This window comes from Styela clava, chromosome 14 (assembly GCF_964204865.1).
Source record: "Styela clava chromosome 14, kaStyClav1.hap1.2, whole genome shotgun sequence".
NCBI lineage: Eukaryota > Metazoa > Chordata > Ascidiacea > Stolidobranchia > Styelidae > Styela > Styela clava.
Genome location: NC_135263.1, coordinates 17,919,547 through 17,943,579, shown reverse-complemented (window position 1 = coordinate 17,943,579; position 24,033 = coordinate 17,919,547). Strand labels below are relative to the sequence as shown.

Here is a 24,033-nt window from a genome sequence, read left to right as displayed (position 1 = left end):
CGGTCGAGTGTGCTAATTTTGATTTTAAATTTGAAGTCTTTCTCTACGATAAAATTTTTTGAAATTTGTAAGATCATATACTGTATATTATGATAATTTAATTCCGTGGTAAACATTTTGTTGATTTCTTTTCGATGAACTGTTGAATTTCGACATCTAAAGCCTTCGAGACAATGTGTATCTGCTGGTGAAATGTTTTCATCATGTTTATTTTTTATTGTACAAGATGTATTTGTGCAAATCAATTATGGTTTATTCATAACTACATTTTTCCTCATAAAAAGAACAGACACTTAGCTTAGATTTCAATTTTCTTATTTTTGAGTTTCGACGGTCAATTTCAGGCTTGTTTACCGTCATATCTGGTAACACTGGTTTGAGATATTATTGTTCAGTTGATTTGGAATCATTTTCCCGGCATTTGTGTCATTTTGTGCTATCAATTGCCGGACTCTGAGAGGTTCTGGTGCTGAGGTGAATGTGGATATATGTAGGTTAGTAATCTGTGAGCGTTTAGGATGCCTTAACTTACCGTATAACACTGTCAGAACGCCAGCCCACACTCGTGTGACGCTAGCCCACACTCGTAGGATGCCAGCCCACACTCGTGTGACGCTAGCCCACACTCGTGAGACGCTAGCCCACACTCGTTTTTGACAGGCCATACTAGGGGTAACTGGTCCGTGCTTGGTATTGCATTTGCGCTGTGTATATCCAATATGGTCTCTATTTTGTCATAGCCACCAAGTTTTTATGTATTAACGTTTATAAAGTAGTAAAATAGTTGGTTAACCCCTTGACGTCAGACTGAGTGTGGGCTGAGCGAGTGTGGGCTGGGGTAACTTTGGTGAAATATGACATGCGTTACCGGTAACATCACATGATTCGAGCTAACCCCTCACAGCCTCAACATGTACCGTCACAAACAGTATTATTGTAAGTCTTCATACCTGCTGTACCGGTACCGGTACTGGCGTAATCTAAACAGAAAATACAATTTGAAGTTTATAAGGAAATGTAGGTACTTCTGATCAAGTTCCCTTTACTTTTTTTTTTTTTTTTATGGTTCCAACAAAGTGGAATTTTCAATATTTAAATAATAAATAAGATAATTTATTTTTTACTAATACTACTAATAATTTGCTAATAATTACTAATAATAACGCAAACAACCAGAGCCCTGTACCGTATTGATTTAACCAAAGTGACTATAACATAGTCACTTTGGATTTAACTAAGCATTCTGACTGTACCGTGCTCTATGTGTGACTATGCCCTCCCACGGGAGAGTTTTTTTTTGCTAAATAAATTACAATGCCAAACGGAATTTTTGTATTAATATTTTGGAATCGAATCATTTTATTTTAAATAGGTACATAGTTTTTCGTTTCCATGTTTTTTTCTCAATTTAAATCCCATTCCCCCAATATATATCAATATTAGAGTAAAAATCCAAATAAATACAAAATTCCTACCATTACCATGATGTCATTAATTTACGGTAATATAATCCATATATGTCCAAACAACGACTAACATACCAATAAAGTCCAAAGAAGTTGAGTTAATCCCCATGTAATCCACTCAGCAGTTGTATATAATTTTAGTTTACAGGTAATCAGTTTATTTTAGTTAGCATGATAAATGAAACAAAAATACAAAAATTAGACAGAGAATATGGAAAAAATCACGCTTTTGTATTGGGTTTTTCCTATTCGCCACCTATGTTCCATAGTCCATACACCATCTTCCTATGAAAATGATGTACAAATAATACACTTTCAATAATTTTCACAGTGGGAGGTGCATGTTTGATGAATGACATGAAGTAAAATGAAAAGATCTTATTGGACACGTTAAGTGGACCTAACGATCGTTTCAATATTATGTTCTCGTTGTTCTTATTGTTTTTAGACACGTTTTTAAAAAGTCGCTTTTCTCTTCGCTTACTGGAGCAATTGCTTTGAAATTTTCAGGAGTTAAAGATGGAATTTTTCTCCAGAAGGCTCTTACTTTTACTCATTTCAAAAATTCCTGTAGACTTCAAGAGATTCGTTTTTTATGTGTCAGAATGAAAAATAGCGACACCTTGTGACGTGTTCATAGATTTGAGCTTAGCTCTCTTGTTGGACACGTAGTGGACATAACGATCTTTTCAAAATTGTTGTTATTATTATTTTTTGTCTCCTTCAACACGTTTTTAAGAAATCGCTTTTTTCTTCGAATACTGGACCAATTGCTTTGAAATTGGTGTGGTTAAAGATTTTCTCTAGGAGGCTATTACTTTTTTTTCGCTGTGACGTCATCAAAATTATGTGACTCTACGTGTCCATATATTTGAGCATACCTCTCTTGTTTTACAGTTAGATCTGTAGTTTACGAACCGATACCGATGATCACGGTGAATTTGCAATCGATTCGGATACCGGTAGTAGATGAACTCCATTATGTCATAGTAAACAATGATTATGTCGCCTCATCTTCGAAATTCTGCGGCCACACGTCTATTTATATTTCTTTATTTATTCAGTCCTGTGTATAAGTATAAGTTTATTACGACTCCATAATCAGCATGAGAGACGACAAAATATTTGATGAAAACAAATAATACATAAAAACTCATTACAGAATCAGGAGAGCAAGCACAAAACGTGTGTACTATATACCTCAATGGGTACAGAATTAAGATTGAAGGTTTTTTCCAAAAGGAAGTGGTACGTGTTCACCCACCTATAGCGGATTATTCTTGTGTTTACCTCGAACAAATTTGATTTTCGCTAAAGCAGGCTCATTTGTCAGTGACTGCCGCTTACCTCTTACAATTGAGCGAATTACCACGATACAATGCCAATTGATTACCTCGTCAAATTAAATGAACAACCGATTTTGCATTGAACTGCTTGGGGTTCATCAACGCCAAATTACTGGTCTCAATTCTCAATATTAATGAAAGTTTCCCCAAGCATTAATTTCCTTGTTTATTTCCGTGATCATTGCAAATCAGCAATGAGTTGAAATAACTATCAGTGCAATTGTCTGCGATACAATTGGATGAGATGTGTAAGCTAATTTTTAGTACTATTTGTCCGACGCCAATATTCAGCGTATCTATACTGGCCGTGTGTGGACAAATCTTTTTTAGGAGTAGCGGATTTGGCCTTTTCGACATCATACGAAGATTTTTAGGCAAACAACAAATTGGTATTATGATGCCTGTTCATGCCATTGGATTCACGCGTTTTACATTGTTCATCACAGCAGCTGATCAAATTATCGAATTTGCTTGCTCCAACAGGTTGTTCAAGCAGTTGCCCCAAAAATTATAGAATGTAAATAGTCTCATGGCTCGCACATTGTGCGGCTTGCGCGGCTTTATAAATGCCATCAAAACGTATAAATTGAGAGCTTCTCACGTACACGTGTAAGCTTCCCCACTGTTAGCAAATGAGTCATTGGGCACGAGATTGTGCAAATATTGCGGGTGGACAAACTTGTTTCGGTGCGGACAACAAGGGCATATTACCAGAAACTGTTCCATGACCACAGAATAAAAACCAGCAGTTAAGCTACTACTTCCAATCTTTGAAATCAGGAGTCAGGACAGCAAGAATGCCCGCACTCCCTGACAACACGATCTTAGATGACGATATGGGCCCACTAGTTTAATTAATACTATTTCTTTACTTACATGGACTATGAATGGCATGTCAAGGCTTTGGTGAATAATGTGTTTTGTTTCTAATATATATCTATGCGGGTGTCTCGCTCACTGACATCACTTCACAAGAAAATTTGGAAATTTCAAAGCTGTATCCATTCCAAGTATGACTTCGCACAGCGAAAGTTGAGTCATTGATTTTTCATGATGCATTGAATGTCAACCGGACTATTGAGAGCTGGTCGATGGAGCATACAATTGTTGTTGCCAATTACCTTACGCGGTACCATAGATACCAGAATTATTAAAAAGTTACAAAATGGAATTTAAAAACAGATTTCACACAAGTCAGAAAAATAAACCTGTAAGCTATATCTTGAAACCATTATTCATTGTTCAGATTCGTCATATTCCATGAAAATAAAACTGTAAACATTAAACTGTAAAATTGTTCACATTTAATAAACATGCAACATGACCTAACCCGCAAACTGATGATTTTAGCTAACCAAAAACTAATCGCAACGCCACTTCAACGTCATATTACTATTGTGGTATGATCATTACATGGATAATAGAAAAAATATATAAAATACCTCCAAATAATTAAATTGTTGCAGTAATTATTGCAATATATAATATACATGGGTTCGTAGACACAACCTGCACATGATTTTTTGCGTATATCCTGTGCGTAGTTCTCTGTTTGGAGTTTTGAAATAAGAAGTGAAAAAAAAAAGCAAAACAGGTTTACATGGTTATTAGATTTGTGTTCTCTTGGTTTTTTCTACACAATAATAAAAGGTTCCCGAGTTTTGAAAAAATTATTTAGTCAAGAATTAAAATAACAATTGAAATAGTTTCATTGTGACCCGTAGATGGCAGGAAAATGATCGAAAATAATCAAGTCTGTTAAAATGCTTAAATATTTGCTTGCTTCATTCCTGCCAAACTGGCACACTTCATTCTCACACATACATTTTAATACATTGTGAATATTAAAAGTTTAAAACCACAAACGAACGATTGATATGAAAACCCGAACGCGTCTGCAAGTGCTATTCTATACTTTGTGGGCTCATATTTGAGAGTTGTGCCAATTGCCATTGCATAAAGAATTTACAATTGAACTTGATATAATGTAAACATATATGGAAAGAACAAAACAATGAGTCAAGAAGACGTTTGATACATCATTCACAGTTCCCACGAAAATAGAATGAAAGCACGGTTTGGACGTTTTATAACACTGGATAGTATATTATACAGCAACATTTGACTTGAAGCTTTGAAGAGTGCAACACGCTTTAATTTTGTTCCTTTTGATAAAATCTATATAGCAAATAAGGAAAAAAATGAATTGTCATTTTATCAATATAATTACCTATCTTACGGATACTCGATGCTACCTTGATTGGTGAATTACATAAAATCAGGACGCTTAACGCATTAATATTTACTTTATTTATATAGAGTCATTGCAGGGGTATCTTCGAGAAGTGTGTGTTTCCGCTATAGGCACCATGATTTCAAGTAGTCTGTTACTGCTACTACAGTTATTAAGTCCAGTGCTATTGAGTGAAGCCGCCTCACATGGATGTCGTCTTCCTGAAATGAGAAAGAAGCTTGATGTGGAAAGGGTAGGTTTGTGTCGAAATTCATTGTTTTATGACTGTCATAATCTATTAGATTTTGTTGTTTGAATTCTTCGAAATTTTGGAGGATATCAAACTAGTGTTTCAGTTTTTAATGTCTTCAATGTTATAGCTATCCAATACATCATGGTATACCGGACTGCAGACAAATGATATCACAGCATCGGCGATCACTTGTGTAAGATTTAGTAATTTCACCTCTACGACGTCAGGATTTAGAGTCATTCTAACCGAACATGGGGACAGGTAAAGTCTTATAAGTAATTCAGATATTAGAGTTAACAAACTCTATAACACAAACTCTTTTGTTGAAAAAATTAATTGACAGTTGATGATGAAGTTCAGACAAATTGTTCTGCATTTCATCATAATTTCAAGTGTAAAAGATGTGGTCCCGTTGACATAATAATGTCGGTGTTGCAATCTTTGCAACAAGAAAATCACAAAACTATTTATGTAATTCATTGAATAGATTATACTAGAAATACCTCCTTTGGAGCCATAAGCAAACATATAAAATATGAAACACTTGAAATATTTTCTGACCAGTATTGAAGCGAATGAGACTTTTTAGTCAGATGCTCACACGTCATACAAAAAAGGAAAAATCATTTATAAACCTGAAAGATCTCCTTGTTTTCAGATTTGTGCAATTTGAAAATTATTTCAACTACGTTAAAGACGGAATTTATCGCATCAGTAAACCGGATAAAGGTATTTTGATTTTAATAAGTCCATTATGTTTATTCTCATAAACTTTGTCAAATATTCATATATTTAATATATATTGCAAATTTGTATAGATGTTAGTTATATGGCTCATACTGAAAAATAGCAGTTAAGTACAGTAACAAATATTTTTATCACATTTGCACTGTTTCACGTAAATCATCACAAATTGTATCATTGTAGAACTTGATCACGCTGAGTACGTCAGAGAATTGAACGGACCTGATGAGAAAACAGTGCTACGTATAGGTAAATAATATACATACGGCAAAAATCAAACGTCATTAAAACTGTAGTATTATTAGTTGTTATTGTTGTGTTCGTCAACAAATACCGACATTTTTTTTTATACTTATAAACAGATCACGTTATAGCTGATGAAAACCAGGTGTTTCTGACTGACTACAAAAACTATATCGCAGGCTTCATCTGTCCACCGGACCCGACATTTGATGATGGTAAGAAAAGGGGGATCTTTTGTACAAAGCCCTCGCCATCGATTAAAATTAGTAATTAATTAGTTGGAGTTTAGTTGTAGATTGTAATGGAAATTTAAATTTTCAAATTATTCTCAACTTGAACTCGACAACAAAAATACTCCGCCACGTTTTAAAATACCAAATTAGTTATTTTAAAAACGTGGCGTGGTATTTTTTATCAAATCTCCCATTTTTGCATTAGTGACGGGTGATTTGTACAAAAGATGCGAAAAAAAGAAACCTTACTGTTGGAAAATACCAATTTTTTATCCGTATATATAATTAGTGTCGAAATTTTGGTGGCATCCATTTGAGACACAGTCATTTTTGTAACCTAATGCAATATTCAATTTGCAGTTTTTTGTTTTTTCAGAACATAGGTTCGTATGGGGATTTTTCCCGAGTCCAAACCCAACTTTGTCACAAATTGCAGCATTTATGAATGTTCTTCACGATGCCGGGATATCTACCCACTTTCATAGTTCAACCTGTTCAGAAACAAACTGGAGCCAAAGTTTGCAAATACCAAAATAAACCAACAGTAAAAATCTAGAACTCAATTTTGAAAATGTCCATTTGTGTTTTCTGATGAAGTAGAGTCCAACTTCAAATGGACAGCTAGTTGCATAATATTGTTATTACATTATATGTGTCCCTGCGCATTGACGATTAACCAAGCAATTTTAAATTACATGTATAATTTATTGTTATTTACACATTATTGTTATCCTGGTATAATCAAATTATTAATTACAATTTAATTATGAATTGCAAATATATAAGTTCTATTGTTCGCGTGATATGGATAACGCAATAGGAGTACACTATATAGAAACAAAATGCGAACAAATCCCTAAATCATAAATTTGGCGTAGTTGTTCCCTAAAACCATACCATAAATTCAATAAATCATTGGTTCTCAAACTTTTTAGGCCGCGTCCCCGTTTCAAAATTTGTCAAATTTCGCAAACCACCACAAAAATAACTAGCTAACAATAAGCTATGATTAACAGATAGTAAGGCGAAAGTATGAAAAACACGTCGGAAATATGTGGACAGAGCGTAAATATTCGAAATGGAAAAATGCAAATATTCAAAATAAGGCGGACAAGATAAAGTCTAACCTTAAATCATATATTTGGCGCTAAAAATCATACCATCATATTCCTAAACATTTTTCTAGAATGGTAATGATTTCGTGGATTATTTTATATTTTATCAGGTTTTCTAATAATCTTTGAATGAAGTTTCTCATTCCTCGTTGATACGAGTGATAGATTTTGTGATGGCAAATCTCGTAAACCATTATGTGATTATGTCTTTATATATCTGATATGATATAGGCCTACTGCTCCATTTATAATATATATAATTTATTGTAGCCTGCCGTATAATCAATATTATACTTTATTTGTGACGAATGAAATTTCTGCTCATATTTATTACATATATGTGTAGAATACCGCCTTTATAGTAATATAAATTCACAGCCAATGTCATGTGTATACACAGTCAAGTAAATCATTTAATTCGATTAGTCTTGTGCATCTGCAAATACTTGAGTACACTCCGCCAGAAAATGAGATCAAAACATGCGTAGGGTTGGTAACGTGATATACATATACAGCCAAAAATATACAAATAGCGCCAACTAAATTACATATACAGCCAATGTCATATTCATATACCGCCAACTAATGAGCAAATACCGCCATTATAGTGATATACATACACAGCCAATGTCATGTGTATACACAGCCAAGTAGATCACTCAATAGACACATAAAGACAGCAAGTGAAAGTGATTCACATACAAAAGTCAATATCATATGCATATATAGCCTAATTAATATAAATATATGGCCAATCGAGTAGGCTAATGCTAATACACAGCCAATGCAATATGCTCATATGGACTACGAAATATACTTATGAAGACATTCGAGAAATGTCATATGTATATACTACAAATTTAAGAAGCCATTCATATAATGTACACACACAACGAATGTCATTTGGACTTATAATCAACTCGATCTACATATTCATGTATATTTAGTGACGTAGGGCAAAGTGGGAAAGGTTGGGACACATTTTTTCTTTTGCATTTTTTGAGCTCTATAATGGAGTTTATATCAAGAAGTCTGAAGTATATGTAATAAATTATTGTGATATCCACATCATTTAGTGACAAGCCCCTACCTACATGTTATTTGTGCGTAACGATGCGTACAATGTCAGTCGCACTCAATAAAAAGCTATTCTTTGGCCATTTGCAGTAAACTGTATACAGACCAATCAGATTGGTGCTATCTATCATTACTCACTTTACTTATTGATTAATCAAGAAAGCATCGCCAGATTATTTTCAGGATAAGGTCATGCTCGTTAACCATTCGGAGTAGTGTGCTTACGCTTACAGAAACGCCAAAACGGCTATTAATGGAGATAAATTAATGTTGAGCTATCAGTTTGTTAAATAAAAAAAAACGATTCAACTGAAAATGTCATTTTTATGCAAAGACCACTGTAACAGAAACATGTAGAAATGCAATTAACATAAGAATAACATGGTAGTAATGCCGAAATAGGTTTTATATACATTATCTTGGCAACTAAAACATGGAAATTTAGATGTCGTAAAGCAATAGTTCTCAAATTTTTGTGTTGAGACGCTATTGCAAAAACTCTCTGCGCATGCCACACACGGTTGAAAACAAAATGATAGAGACACTGAAAACTAAATTTAGTAAGCTTCATGGGACGCGAGAGCATAGCCAAAACTTTCATTTTAACAAATTGTATTTGGGACCCATGTGATGCCAGACATTTGATCTAAATGCTAATGTCGTATTTAATTCATACACCTTTATATGATGCAAGAGAATAGGTCATTCCATCAAGCTTGTCCGTCGATCTTTTAAATTCATTGGTCAGTTAAAGCGATCTTGATATCAGAATATTTTAGCATTACTTCTTCATATTCATGATATACTGGTCGGGCCCAATTAAGTTATATCTCATCTAATGTCAAAATAGTATCTGGTTTGAACTCACTCTAACTATTGCTTAAAATAAAGCATAATTTTTTTTTTTCAAATTAAATACCCGCTGTTCACTCCAAAATAAAGAAATAATGCATACCGAAGGATTATAACGATTCCGTAGATATGAGAGGGATCAAAAAGTGTGAAATTGATTAAATTAAACTTACTTCAATTTGAAATGTTCGTGGAAAGTAACCAATCTAGGAAGGCGGGACATGGGACTTTTCTTTTTCCACAGGACAGACGAATTTCAGGCAGATTTTAACTTTTGGCCCAAGGCCCAATTCAAAATATATTCGAGATTTGAAAAAGATATTCAAAAGAGTAAATTATTTGCTTTTGGTCGAAATTGGAGTCATTTATTACAATTGTATGAGGACAAACGTGAATGCTTTGAGTCTAATGGACGCCATTTTAAAAAATATTCCGAAGTGGAAGGTGGTATTAAAGCGCTTTGAGCCGCTTTTATTCAGCGTTGGCTAAAGAAAACTACAATAAATTTGGTGTTGCTTTGCGTACTTGAAACCTGCGAATAGAAAAGATTTGGCAAAATCTTAATTTTTGCGGGAATTGGACGACAAGGTTCGTTGCACATTGGTCTTTGCAAAGTCGTTGGCTACCAGATATCAATATTATGAAAGCTCACAGGAACCCGTGAGTGCAGCATCCAAATCGAAGGCTACCGTGACGACCTGTTTTACCGATGAGGACGAGGTAACATTGGGAGCTGATATTATCAGGGAGATTTTAAAACGCCTAGTACGACTGGAGGCCTTAGTAGCCCATACGTGAGAATCTCGCGTATCATTAGGTTCCAATATCTCTTGTTTCAAATTCGTGATAGTGAGGCATAGAATCCGGGATTGACGTCGTGCACAAGCTCTTCCATCACATTCCACGCCATGCCCCCACTGTAAGCAAACGGGTCATTGAGCTCGAGATTGTCCAAATAATGCGGCTGGATAAACTTGTTTTGGTGCGGACAATCAGGACATATTACGATAACTGTTCCATGACCGCTGAACAAAAACCAGCAGTTAAGCTACTACTTCCAGTTTTTAAACTCAGGACAGCAGGGAGGTCCGCACTCCGCACTAGTTTCAAGACGATTTCTTCACTTACATGGAATATGAAAGGCATGTCAAGGTTTTGGTCAATAATGTGTTTTGTTTCTAATTTATTATATCGATGCGGGTGTCACCACTTTTTATACCACTTTACACGAAAATTTGGAAATGCCAAAGCTGTATCCATTTCAGATATCACTTCGCACCGCCAAAGTTGAGTCATCGATTCTACGTGATGCAATGGATGTCAACCTGACAATTGAGAGCTGGTCGGTGGAGCATACAGTTGTTGTTGCCAAATATCTTGCGCAGTACCATATATGTCAGCGTTATTAAAAGTTACGAAATGGAATTCAAAAGCAGGTTTCGCACAAGTCCGAAAAATAAACAGTTATGCTATATCTTGAAACCATTATCCATTGTTCACATTCGTCATATTCCACGAAAACAAAACTCTAACTTTTTTAATGCAATGTGCGCCCGCCGCATTTATTATAGCCCATCGTATATTTTTATGTTATATTGGTTGAAATATGTAACAAAAATTGCTGTTCACATTTAATAAACATGCAACATGACCTAATCCGTAAAGAACGGATGATTTTAACCAACCTAAAATTAATAGCAACGCCATATTACGATTGTGATTGTGGTAGCAGTAGTAAAAATAAAAATGAGATTTATGATTTTACATGGTTATTAGATTTGTGTGCTTTAGCTTTTTCTACACAATAAAAAAGGTTCGTTGAATTTTGAAGAAAATGGTCCAGTCCAAAATTAAAATAAGAATTGAAATAGTTTTATTGTGACTCGTACATGGCCAGAAAAAATGATCGAAAAGAATCAAGTACGTTAAAATGTTTAATAATTATTTGCTTGCATCATTCCTGCCAAACTTCTAGCGAGTTAAATGAGACAATTTAATACATTGTGATTATAAAAGGTTTTAAAATCACTAAACGAACGTTCGATATGAAAACCCTAATGCGTCTGCAAGAGCTATTTTATACTTTGTCGGCTCATATTTGATAGTTGTGCCAGTGCATAAAAAATTTGCAATTGATTTTGATATAATGTAAACATATATGAAAAAACAAAGCAATGAGTCAGGAACACGTTTATATTAATCCTTCACAGTGCATAAAAAATTTGCAATTAATTTTGATATAATGTAAACATATATGAAAAAACAAAGCAATGAGTCAGGAACACGTTTATTAAATCATTCACAGTTCTCAGAAAAATAGAATGAAGGCACGGCTTGGACGATTTATATACGATATATTATACAGCAACATCTGAGTTACATCTTTGTAGAGTGCAACTCATTTTTGTTTTGTTCCATTTGATAAAATTACAGTTTTAAAAAATTCTTCACAGTCGACAGTGCAAATATAGAAAGACACAATTGTCATTTTAACCAATATAATTAACTATCTTCCGAATACGTGAAGCTACTTTGATTGGTGGAATACACAAAATCAGGACGCTCAACACATTGATTTTTACTTTATTTATATAGAGTCATTGTAAGGGTAATTTTGAGAAGTGGGTTTCCGTTATGGTCACCATGATTTCAAGTGCTCTGTTAATGTTACTATCGTTATTGAGTTCAGTGCAATTGAGTGCAGCCGAATCAGAGAGATGTCTTCTTCCTGAAATGAGAAAGAAGCTTGATGTGGAAAGGGTAGGTTTGTGTCGAAATTCATTTTTTATGACTGTTATAATCTATTAGATTTTGTTGTTTGAATTCGGAAAAATTCTGTAGTTTAGAGGATAGCAAACTAGTTTTTTAATGTCTTCAATGTTATAGCTATCCAATACATCATGGTATACCGGACTGCAGACAAATGATATCACAGCATCGGCGATCACTTGTGTAAGATTTAGTAATTTCACCTCTACGACGTCAGGATTTGGAGTCGTTCTAACCGAACATGGTGACAGGTAAAGTCTTATAAGTAATTCAGATATTAGAGTTAACAAACTCTATAACACAAACCCTTTTGTTGAAAAATTTACTTGATAGTTGATGGTGAAGTCCAGACAAATTGTTCTGCATTTCATCATAATTTCAAGTGTAAAAGATGTGGTCCCGCTGACATACCAATGTCGGTGTTGCAATCTTTGCAACAAGAAAATCACAAAACTATTTATGTAATTCATTGAATAGATTTAGGAATACCTCCTTTGGGGCCATGAGCAAACATATAAAATATGAAACACTTGAAATATTTCCTGACCAGGATTGAAGTAAATGAGACTTTTTTTGGTCAGATGCTCACACGTCATACAAAAAGGAAAAATCACTTATAAACTTGAGAGACTTCCTTGTTTTCAGATTTGTGCAATTTGAAAACCATTTCAACTACGTTAAAAACGGAATTTATCGCGTTAGTAAATCGGAGAGAGGTATTTTGATAAGTATATTATGTTTATGCTCATAAACTTTGTCAAATAGTCATATATTTGATATTGCAATAGGTGTTTGTTATATATTTCTTACTAAAAAATAGCAGATTAGTACAGCAACAGTGATTTCATTACCTTTGCATTACTTCAAGTAAATTAACACAAATTGTATCATTGTAGAACTTGATCACGCTGAGTACGTCAGAGAATCGAACGGACTTGATGAGAAAACAGTGCTACGTATAGGTAAATAGTATACATACGGTAAAAATTACACGTAATTGAAACTGTAATATTAATAGCTGTTAGTGTTGCGTTTGTCAACAAATAACGACATTCCCTTTTCTACTTTTAAACAGATCACGTTGTAGCTGATGGAAACCAGGTGTTTCTGACTGACTACAAAAACTATATTGCAGGCTTCATCTGTCCACCGGATCCGATAATAGATAATGGTATGAAAAAGAGGATCTTTTGTACAAAGTACCCGACAACGCTAAAATACGAAAATTTGTGATTATCTATAGCTGGAGTTTGGGTTAGGAATGTAGATTGCGCTGAGAATTTAAATTTTCAAATCATTCCTAACCCCAACTGGATAATAACTAATTTTTTTATTTTAAAACGTGGCGGGTATTTTTTTATCAAATCTCGCATTTTTGCATTAGTGACGGGTGATTTGTACAAAAGATGCGAAAAAAAAGAAACTTACTGTTGGAAAATAACAATTTTCTTCCGTATATATAATTAGTGTCGAAATTTTGATGGCATCCATTTAAGACACTGTCATTTTTGTAACCTAATGCAATATTCAATTTGCACTTTTTTGTTTTTTCAGAACATAGGTTTGTATGGGGATTTTTCCCGAGTCCAAACCCAACTTTGTCACAAATTGCAGCATTTATGAATGTTCTTCACGATGCCGGAATATCTACCCACTTTCATAGTTCAACCTGTTCAGAAACAAACTGGAGCCAAAGTTTGCAAATACCAAAATAAACCAACAGTAAAAATCTAGAACTCAATTTTGAAAATGTCCATTTGTGTTTTCGGATGAAGTGAAGTCCAACTTCAAATAGACAGCTAGTTGCAAAATATTGAAATTACATTATATGTGTTCCTGCACATTAACGATTTATCGAGCAATTTTAAATTACATGTATAATTTATTTTAATTTACACATTACTGTTATCCTGGTATAAATAAATTATTAATTACAATTTAATTATGAATTGCCAATAAATTTGAAGCTCTATTGTTCGCGTGATATGGATAACGCAATAGGAGTACACTATATAGAAACAAAATGCGAACAAATCGCTAAATCATAAATTTGGCGTAGTTGTTTCCTAAAATCATACCATAAATTTCATAAATCATTGGTTCTCAAACTTTTCAGACCGCGTCCCCTTTTCAAAATTTGTCAAATTTCGCAAACCACCACAAAAATAACTAGCTAACAATAAGTTAATAACAATTAACAGATAGTAAGGTGAAAGTATGTTTTATTCAAAAAACACGTTGGAAATATATGGACAGAACGTAAATATCCCAAATGAAGAAATGCAAATATTCAAAATAAGGCGGGCAAGATAAAGTCTAACAAATGTTTATATTTTTAATTAGCTTCACGCCCCTCGGAAGATTGACTAAGCCCCCCTTGTGGGGCGTGCCACACCGTTTGAGAACCACTGCCTTGAATCATATATTTGGCGTAGTTGACGCTAAAAACCATACCATCATATTCCTAAACATTTTTCTAGAATGGTATTGATTTCGTGGATTATTTATATTTTATCAGGTTTTCTAATAATATTTGAATGGGGTTTCTCATTCCTCGTTGATACGAGTGATAAATTTTGTGATGGCAAATCTCGTAAACCATTATGTGATTATGTCTTTTTATATATCTGATATGATATAGGGCCACTGCGCCATCTATAATATAATTTTTGTAGCGTGCCGTCTAATCAATATTATACTTTAATTGCGACGAATGAAATTTATGCTCATATTTTTTTACATATGTAGAATTCCATGAAAGAATGGGGTTTTCGCTTTGGTGCCTAAAAAGGATGATTGAAATTCATATTTATAACAAACGACAAGATTCTTGAAAATAAGGTGGATTTTATCATCATATCACTATGTGAAACACATATCTACATCACTCCAGAGCGATGAAAACACTGGAACTTATAGAATGGCATATTAAAAAAATTAGTGATTTTATTTCAACAATTTGTTACAAATCGTAGTTTTTAAGTACCTGAATTGATTAGCGTTTGTATGTGAAAATCTAACAACGCTACAAATATACAGATTAATTTATCATGTTGGTATATGCTGCACGTCCTTTGGTGGGATAGCGTTCTTATTTGAAAAACACTGAAACATTCAGTCTATGTTTGTGATAATATTAGTCTTCTTCGGTTATTTGTGTGTTAGATATATCACCACTATACTGTGAAACCTAGATTGATTTTAGCGTATATCCCGATAGGTGACCGTACATTTGAACCCATGCGTATATCCACGAGTTCAATCTATATGCGGGTGCTAAAACCCATGTGTTAGGGTTAGTATGGGTTCAACTATCCGTGGAACAAAAAAAATTCCATAGGTGCAATAGCATACAGGTGCAATTGTCATGGGTTCAAATGTACGTGGGTTCAAATGTAATGAAACCATCCCGATACGTTGGTCTCATTCGGTGCAACACTTCTTGCTTGCCAATGACTGACATCCCTGACATCAATGACTGACTTCTCATGTACTATACCTATTATTCGATTAGCCTTGTGCATCTTCAAATACTTATGTAAACTCCGCCAAAAAATGCGATCAAAACATCACCTGACGGCAAATAAAGCATACATAGTATGAGAATTTTATTTTAGTTGCATTCTTATAATGATACATTAAATAAAATGCTATTTTTCATAAGTCTTTAAAGGTTAAAAGCATATAGGTAGAGCATTTATTGGATTTCCTTCAATATGATTACCTACATTGCAGATACGTTGTTTCAATGTATACGTGCACCAAGATGGCGCACAACCTGAATAGAGTATGTGAACTAGGTTAGGGTTCAGGTTGTGCGCCATCTTGGTGCACATACTTCAGGAGCGCCATAAAATGCTTGTTCAGGATTATCCTACTCGTACCATGTATGTGAAAAATCCCTTCATCTAGTCAGCATCTCTTGATACGCCATCAACGCGCCGTTTATGAACTATTAGCGTTCAGTTTTTGCAGCGGATCATTTTCAGGTAAGCAATTACTTTTTTCGTACGAAAGCACAAATTGATTATAAATAATACCACGATTCGTAAAAAAAATGACTTTCAAAACATTATCGAAATCTCTCTCGGTGCGCATTCATCTTGCCTCGCCAAATTTTCGAAATTACCAGATCCTCGATAAAGACGCGATTATAACAATGACTTGTAAGAACTTTTTTGTGCGGGTGATCGCAGCAGTTTGTAAGTATGCAGCTCGAGACGTAAATATTATTCCTAACACGTTGTTTCAACGTTTTTGTAGCCTGCCGTCTAATCAATATTATACTTTAATTGTGACGAATGAAATTTATGCTCATATTTTTTTACATATGTAGAATTCCATGAAAGAATGGGGTTTTCGCTTTGGTGCCTAAAAAGGATGATTGAAATTCATATTTATAACAAACGACAAGATTCTTGAAAATAAGGTGGATTTTTCATCATCATATCACTATGTGAAACACATATCTACATCACTCCAGAGCGATGAAAACACTGGAACTTATAGAATGGCATATTAAAAAAATTAGTGATTTTATTTCAACAATTTGTTACAAATCGTAGTTTTTAAGTACCTGAATTGATTAGCGTTTGTATGTGAAAATCTAACAACTCTACAAATATACAGATTAATTTATCATGTTGGTATATGCTGCACGTCCTTTGGTGGGATAGCGTTCTTATTTGAAAAACACTGAAACATTCAGTCTATGTTTGTGATAATATTAGTCTTCTTCGGTTATTTGTGTGTTAGATATATCACCACTATACTGTGAAACCTAGATTGATTTTAGCGTATATCCCGATAGGTGACCGTACATTTGAACCCATGCGTATATCCACGAGTTCAATCTATATGCGGGTGCTAAAACCCATGTGTTAGGGTTAGTATGGGTTTAACTATCCGTGAAACAAAAAAAATTCCATAGGTGCAATAGCATACAGGTGCAATTGTCATGGGTTCAAATGTACGTGGGTTCAAATGTAATGGAACCATCCCGATACGTTGGTCTCATTCGGTGCAACACTTCTTGCTTGCCAATGACTGACATCCCTGCGTTAATCTCATGTACTATACCTATTATTCGATTAGCCTTGTGCATCTTCAAATACTTATGTAAACTCCGCCAAAAATGCGATCAAAACATCACCTGACGGCAAATAAAGCATACGTAGTATGAGAATTTTATTTTAGTTTAATTCTAATGATACATTAAATAAAATGCTATTTTTCATAAGTCTTTAAAGGTTAAAAGCATATAGGTAGAGCATTTATTGGATTTCCTTCAATATGATTACCTACATTGCAGATACGTTGTTTCAACGTATACGTGCACCAAGATGGCGCACAACCTGAATAGAGTATGTGAACTAGGTTAGGGTTCAGGTTGTGCGCCATCTTGGTGCACATACTTCAGGAGCGCCATAAAATGCTTGTTCAGGATTATCCTACTCGTAACATGTATGTGAAAAATCCCTTCATCTAGTCAGCATCTCTTGACACGCCATCAACGCGCCGTTTATGAACTATTAGCGTTCAGTTTTTGCAGCGGATCATTTTCAGGTAAGCAATTACTTTTTTCGTACGAAAGCACAAATTGATTATAAATAATACCACGATTCGTAAAAAAAATGACTTTCAAAACATTATCGAAATCTCTCTCGCTGCGCATTCATCTTGCCTCGCCAAATTTTCGAAATTACCAGATCCCCGATAAAGACGCGATTATAACAATGACCTGTAAGAACTTTTTTGCGCGGGAGATCGCAGCAGTTTGTAAGTATGCAGCTCGAGACGTAAATATTATTCTTAACAAAACAATTCCATGAAACATTAACTTAAGATATGTGTTCAATCTTCTACGATGAAACCTTGACTTGACCAATCAATCTCGTTGTTAACCCACTTCCCTAGGCTCACCCGCACCCGAGAACAACTGTATGTCATATTTTTCCACAAGCGCTATGCTTAATATCAGTTGGCAGACGCACCGAGCGCTACCGATCGATAAATCAACAAGCAATAAAACTAATTATACCCTTCAAAACTATGGCATTTATTGCACGGAATTGGTTGACAATTTTTGAACTGGTTATAAATTTATAGAAATATAACAACTCCTCAAACATTCGTTCCAGTTTGATAGTTGGTTCGTCAGTTGAGGAAATATCTAAAATCAAGAATCACCAGTCCGTCGGCATCAATGAGTAACAACAAAGGCAACTATTCTATGCCATTAAATAATAGTCATTACATGAACTACCACCTCCCAACGGGCACATCCTATGAAATTACCATTTGAAAAAATAGATAGAAATGTCCAAATGAACTGTAATAAAATATCAGAGTGAATCATTCACATATAAAAACTTGTTATGTGAAGGCCCTTTCACAAATTCCATGACATGAACGTACAATTGAGTTTCACTGTTAGAAAAATATTAGACGATTACCCAAGGTGAAGTATAAATTATTTATTCCTTCTGGGGAATATGAGGCTATAACTACTCTTTGCTCAATACATTCATAGAGAGTTTATATAACATCTTATTGATCAGATTCCATAATATGCAGTTATAATGAAAGATTTTACCCTAAATGCAAAACAGTGAATAAATTTCAACATAAAATTACATATATAATAATCTTGGTACAGATTCTATGATATTACTAATAAAATTGCATATGTTAATGAAAGGTGCTTTCTTCGTAATTTAATTTGAATACAAAATGTTGCTACAATTGTTAGAGAATTGGAGAAAAAACATTAGATGAATAACAACGCTTTACCTGGTCGAAATCAAACAAAGTTTGGAAATCTTTACCATGCGCCACAATTTATCAAAAAAGAGCTTTGAATTTAAAGCCATTGCAATATTCTATCAGTGTGTATAAAGAATGTGGCAATAAAAAGGTTAAATTCAACTATGACCCATCAACACGCATAATCAGGCACTATTTCGTATCATAACATACACGGTGAAAAGTTACCGAAGCCATATATCAAATACAGTATATCGAAAATGAAGAAATAACAGTCAATCGTACATACACAGTTATATAGGTCGATAAAAGTACGTAATAATAATATGATCACATTGTGTAGTCAAAAAGTTTTGTGGTGTCGAAATCTTGTCATAAAAATTGTAAAGATGATGCAATAGCAAATCCTATTAATAAGGCAAGCAATTTTAGGACCTGCGACTTTTTAGTTTGCGTTTTAGAAACGCTTGATCTCCGCGAATTAGAGATGCTAACTTCAGCCAAATCATCGCTGTGGCCAGCTAGGGCAGAATCATTGCTGTCTCCTGCTAAATCATTTCTTTTTCTAGGCGGATGCTTTGATTTTGAGCCGTGTTTGGCATGGTGCGAAAATTCTCGAGGTATGACCTCTACAAAAGTAACGTATAAAAAGGTACCGGTCGCTAAGCACTGTAGTAACGCGCTGGCTATCGAGGCGCCGGGCGAGGAGTTGAACCTGTCCGTAGATACAAAAGCCCCAGCAAAACAACCCAGAGGTGAAGCAGTACAAAATATTATGGAACATATCATAGCGGTGTGAAGTTTACCCACGCGACCTAAAGTCTCGAATAAAGGCAACCCTATGCCAAAACTCAGTACAGCTTTGTGTACACATATCGCTATTAATAGCTGAATAAGAGTAGAAATTTCTTTCTGTAAACCAATGGCCAAACCTTCAAATATGGAATGAAGAGACAGTGTAACTACAAGTACATACATGCGATATGAAGAAACACTAAGTTCTAGGTCTGATCCTATTACATGTTCTTCCTCTACCCTCGTTCTTGAGTCACGTTCAGATGAATATGAAGACGTCCGAGAATTGTTCGATGGAATGAACTCCGTTACCACATTTTCAATTATCATGACTAACAGAAGTCCGAGTGACACAATGAACTCTGCCACGGGATAGCTGGTCACAGTTTTGGATTGTTCCAAGACTGCCGTAACAGCGGCTCTGGATTGCGGCATGAGGTCTAGCAAACTGACTCCCAAAAACACACCACCGCATAGGCAGTTTACCAGACTAAAAAAACTTCCGCTTGTGAACTTCACTCTTATCCATGACGCAACACGGTTCCATCGGCCTGTGGGGCTGTGGCATCGATTAATATTTCCATAAACTATCAAATTTTCCGATTCGTTTGCATCTTGGTCACTTCCTTCGTCAGAATTTTCAAAGTCTTTTCTTTGGTTATTAGAAGAAATTTTCCACAGCAAATACGGCAAAGCAACTCCAAAACATAGACTAATTATCCATAGCAAGGACGCTGAAAGAAGTTTAACTACAAAAGTATCCATTTCTTGCGACCGCTAGAGCTTCATATGAATATACAGTCAGCTATCCCTTCACATCGTTCAGTAAACTGCCGATAAATCGCAATCTAATTAGGTTAATACATCATCGTCGTCGGTTCTCAACTTCTCACCCAACAAAGTGATACGAGTAAATTTTATGAGCAAATATAAACTATCGCTCTTAATGTTCCATCTAAATGAGCATCAAAAGTCACGAATAAACAAAATTGAGGGCTATTAAAATCATTGATACTAAATGTCAACAAGTGCCGTATACACGACTACAAATGTCAGACAAAGAGGTCGGTTGTCACGCCAAGCACCGATGGCTCGAAATGCGATTCCAAGCGACGATGTTAATTGATGGCAACGCTAAAAGCTCATCTGGGCATGAATACCTTTGAATGACATCATATATAATTAGGACAATATTTTGAAACACAAAAGGAATGTCCACAAAGGATAGTGCGTGTGATTGACTTTATAGAGGACAAATATTTCACACATAAAATAATAAAAGCTAAAACAATCTAGACACTGAACGAAAAAAAGAATATGAGAAATTGCCTAAATTTTATACAGTGTTCTTTTTGAATCAGATGAAAATTCAAAAATTAAACACACAAAAACTAAGATAATCGATTGAGGAAAATAAAAAATTTGGAAGGTGCTATTTGCCATTGAGCCTATTGAGTTTACAATAATTCAATTGAATGAACCTCATCGATTATGTTAGTATGGTGATATAAATAATTTATGTGTACAGATAATATATTGCAAGTAGATTTCACAACACAAATACCAACCAACGTGTATTGGGTCATATTATGCAGCAAACATGAGCATTTTCTATCACTTATCGAGTTTACAATATTCAATTGACTATTCTGAATTATGTTATTATAATGAATAAATAAATGATGTTAATATATGAAATGGTAATGAGCATCAACCAAAATTTAGAAGTCAGTTGTTTTTTGTTATTCACTTAGTACTGCTCTGTATTCAACCCCGAAACTACTTGAGTTATTTTTTGAAATGGTCATTTTTGTGAATAACCACACAATCAGAACAATTAAGATTGGTTTAAAATATCGCTTACAAATACTATTATAGACAATGTATGAATCAATCCATTTTTCGTATTTGGATATGAACTCACAAAAAAAATCCTTCCAAATCGAGATGTGAGTAATATACCTAGCACAATAGAAAAGTGGTACAAATTTTTCTGTTTATAATTTAATCGTACATACCTAGTGTTACTAACAGACAATAGGCTATAGGTATCAGAATGACATCAGTTAATAATAAATGGTGGCGGTTGGGCCATATGAAAAATTTGATCATTTTGTTTCCTATTTAGGTTATTTGGAGTTTACATAAATATAATGATCTGAATATGTGGACTTATCTGATGTAGGTAAGAATTGGCTTCACATTATTGTATGATATTAAATCTCACATACTTTCGAAAAATACGCCAACTACAGTCACGGACCTAGGCTTGTCATGCAGATAGAAGACAACTTATGTATGAACACTAAACAAGAACATTAAAATTGATTAGGAGACTGATGAAAACGAACATAATTATGAATATGGTTTATAGGTGTAGGCTATACTGTAATGAAAAAAACTAAATATGGTTTAAAAACATCTACATGAGACATCTATCTATTTGAGACTTATGCAAATCCGACAATTAGATTATTTTTATCAAATTTGACAAAAAAAATACACTGCCGATAGAAATAATTTAAGATTGACCAATAAATTTCACTTAAACAGAGATGAAACATTAAATTTCAAGTCAAGTGATTGCTATTACCCAGTGTTGAGATGTGCACTATGGCCCGGGCTGGGCATTTTCGAATACTCATAATATCAGAATCAAATCCAATAATATTTCAAATTGAATCTTGAATACTTGGGATGTAAGTGTATGTGACTTGTTTATTCTAATGGGTCCATTCAACACATGAATTGCTGAAAACATAGAATCCATCACTCAGACAGTTCGCTGAGCATTCACACACAATGAAAAAACATGTTTTATCAATAACTCATTAGAAAGAATATGTCAAGAGTCATATCTCAGAACTGCATCAAAAAATATGGTTTTAATGCAAAAAAAATAACCGCGATCCGAAATTTTCGCCTGAACTGATTTGAACATTCGACTTGAAATGGCCAGCTCTAACTACGCCATCAAAGGTCAGCAAATTTAGCTTAAGAGAAATTTAAAAAAAAAAAATTTATCAAAAAATTATATAATTGAAACTATTATTTCTGTTACAAACAATTTCATTCTCTACTTTCAGACTTTTTACAGTTTTTAGAAATTAAATGAAGTCATTTGTATTATTTCTGTGGGACTACAAAATACCTGAACTGGACTATTGAATTTATTCCTAAAATCGAAAATTTGAATTATCAGACTTAAATATAGTCTATTAGATTCACTTTAAAAATCCCTACTTTCTAAGCCAAAAACTGACACTAATGTACTAAACTATTTAGACTTGGCAATCTCATCATTCAGTCATTATTTAGTTTCCCAGCCCAAGGTCACGAGACAAATAGGCCTATTTTTGATAATTTTCTCCTTGTAAATAAAACAATTACCTTACGTCATGCTCATACGTCACATGACTGTTTGGATGTGCTGGGGATTTCCATTTCTGAATACCGTGCCCTATTATTCGCCTAATACGGGTACGGTAAGTCAATCTGCAGATCTGGCAAATAAGACGAAGTCTATTTTCAGCAATAAAATTCGAGGTTTTCGTTTTTTCATATGCAATAAGTCGAGATAGAAAAATTACGAAACAGTTACGGTACCGTACCCGTACAAAAATACTCAAGACAAACAAACCATCTCTAGTTGTAAAATACTGAAAAGAAAACTTGGAATAAAACTTCTGCTGCAGACTCGAATAGAATGGAACAGAATATAATGAAACGATACCGGTATGCGTTTTCTTTACTAAGTTACTATATCTTGTCACACAAAACACACAAACAACTACAAGCACATATGACTGCATGAAGTGAGAGGAGTCTCTACCCGAAGAATGTTGTGGATTGTTCAACTCGTTTTGCTAAAACGAGTGATTGACAAGGGTCAACATAACTGTTCACAAACATAAAAATATATATATACACACAATATAAAAACTGACACTTTAGTCCGCGAACATACCCAAACATGAAACGAGAATATCGGTCGGAGACCGACGACTTATCAATCGAAACTGCGGTTTCAATTCATGACTCTATAGTGACACCGCGTGTCTCATCACTAATTAGGTAAAAACTCGCTAATTATACGACATAATTCATCCAAAATCGCGTGCATCTAACAGACAGACAGACAA

At 34.3% G+C, this 24,033-nt stretch overlaps 3 protein-coding genes across 3 annotated transcripts; 2 read left to right on the top strand and 1 right to left on the bottom strand.

Annotated features, from left to right (window-relative positions):
- Positions 1-5,135: 5,135 nt before the first annotated feature.
- Positions 5,136-7,944, top strand: LOC120341064 (uncharacterized). Its single transcript, XM_039409497.2, has 6 exons — positions 5,136-5,298; positions 5,426-5,559; positions 5,957-6,027; positions 6,226-6,291; positions 6,405-6,500; positions 6,895-7,944. The coding sequence occupies exons 1-6, from the start codon at positions 5,182-5,184 to the stop codon at positions 7,053-7,055; spliced, it is 645 nt and encodes a 214-aa protein (XP_039265431.2). The 5' UTR covers positions 5,136-5,181; the 3' UTR covers positions 7,056-7,944.
- Positions 7,945-11,949: 4,005 nt separating this feature from the next.
- LOC120341065 (uncharacterized) lies at positions 11,950-14,438 on the top strand. Its single transcript, XM_078119998.1, has 6 exons — positions 11,950-12,322; positions 12,449-12,582; positions 12,977-13,047; positions 13,228-13,293; positions 13,407-13,502; positions 13,886-14,438. The coding sequence occupies exons 1-6, from the start codon at positions 12,197-12,199 to the stop codon at positions 14,044-14,046; spliced, it is 654 nt and encodes a 217-aa protein (XP_077976124.1). The 5' UTR covers positions 11,950-12,196; the 3' UTR covers positions 14,047-14,438.
- Positions 14,439-18,365: 3,927 nt separating this feature from the next.
- Positions 18,366-23,635, bottom strand: LOC120341048 (zinc transporter ZIP1-like). Its single transcript, XM_039409478.2, has one exon. It carries the CDS (start codon positions 20,654-20,656, stop codon positions 19,469-19,471), a length of 1,188 nt encoding a protein of 395 aa, XP_039265412.2. The 5' UTR covers positions 20,657-23,635; the 3' UTR covers positions 18,366-19,468.
- Positions 23,636-24,033: the final 398 nt, after the last annotated feature.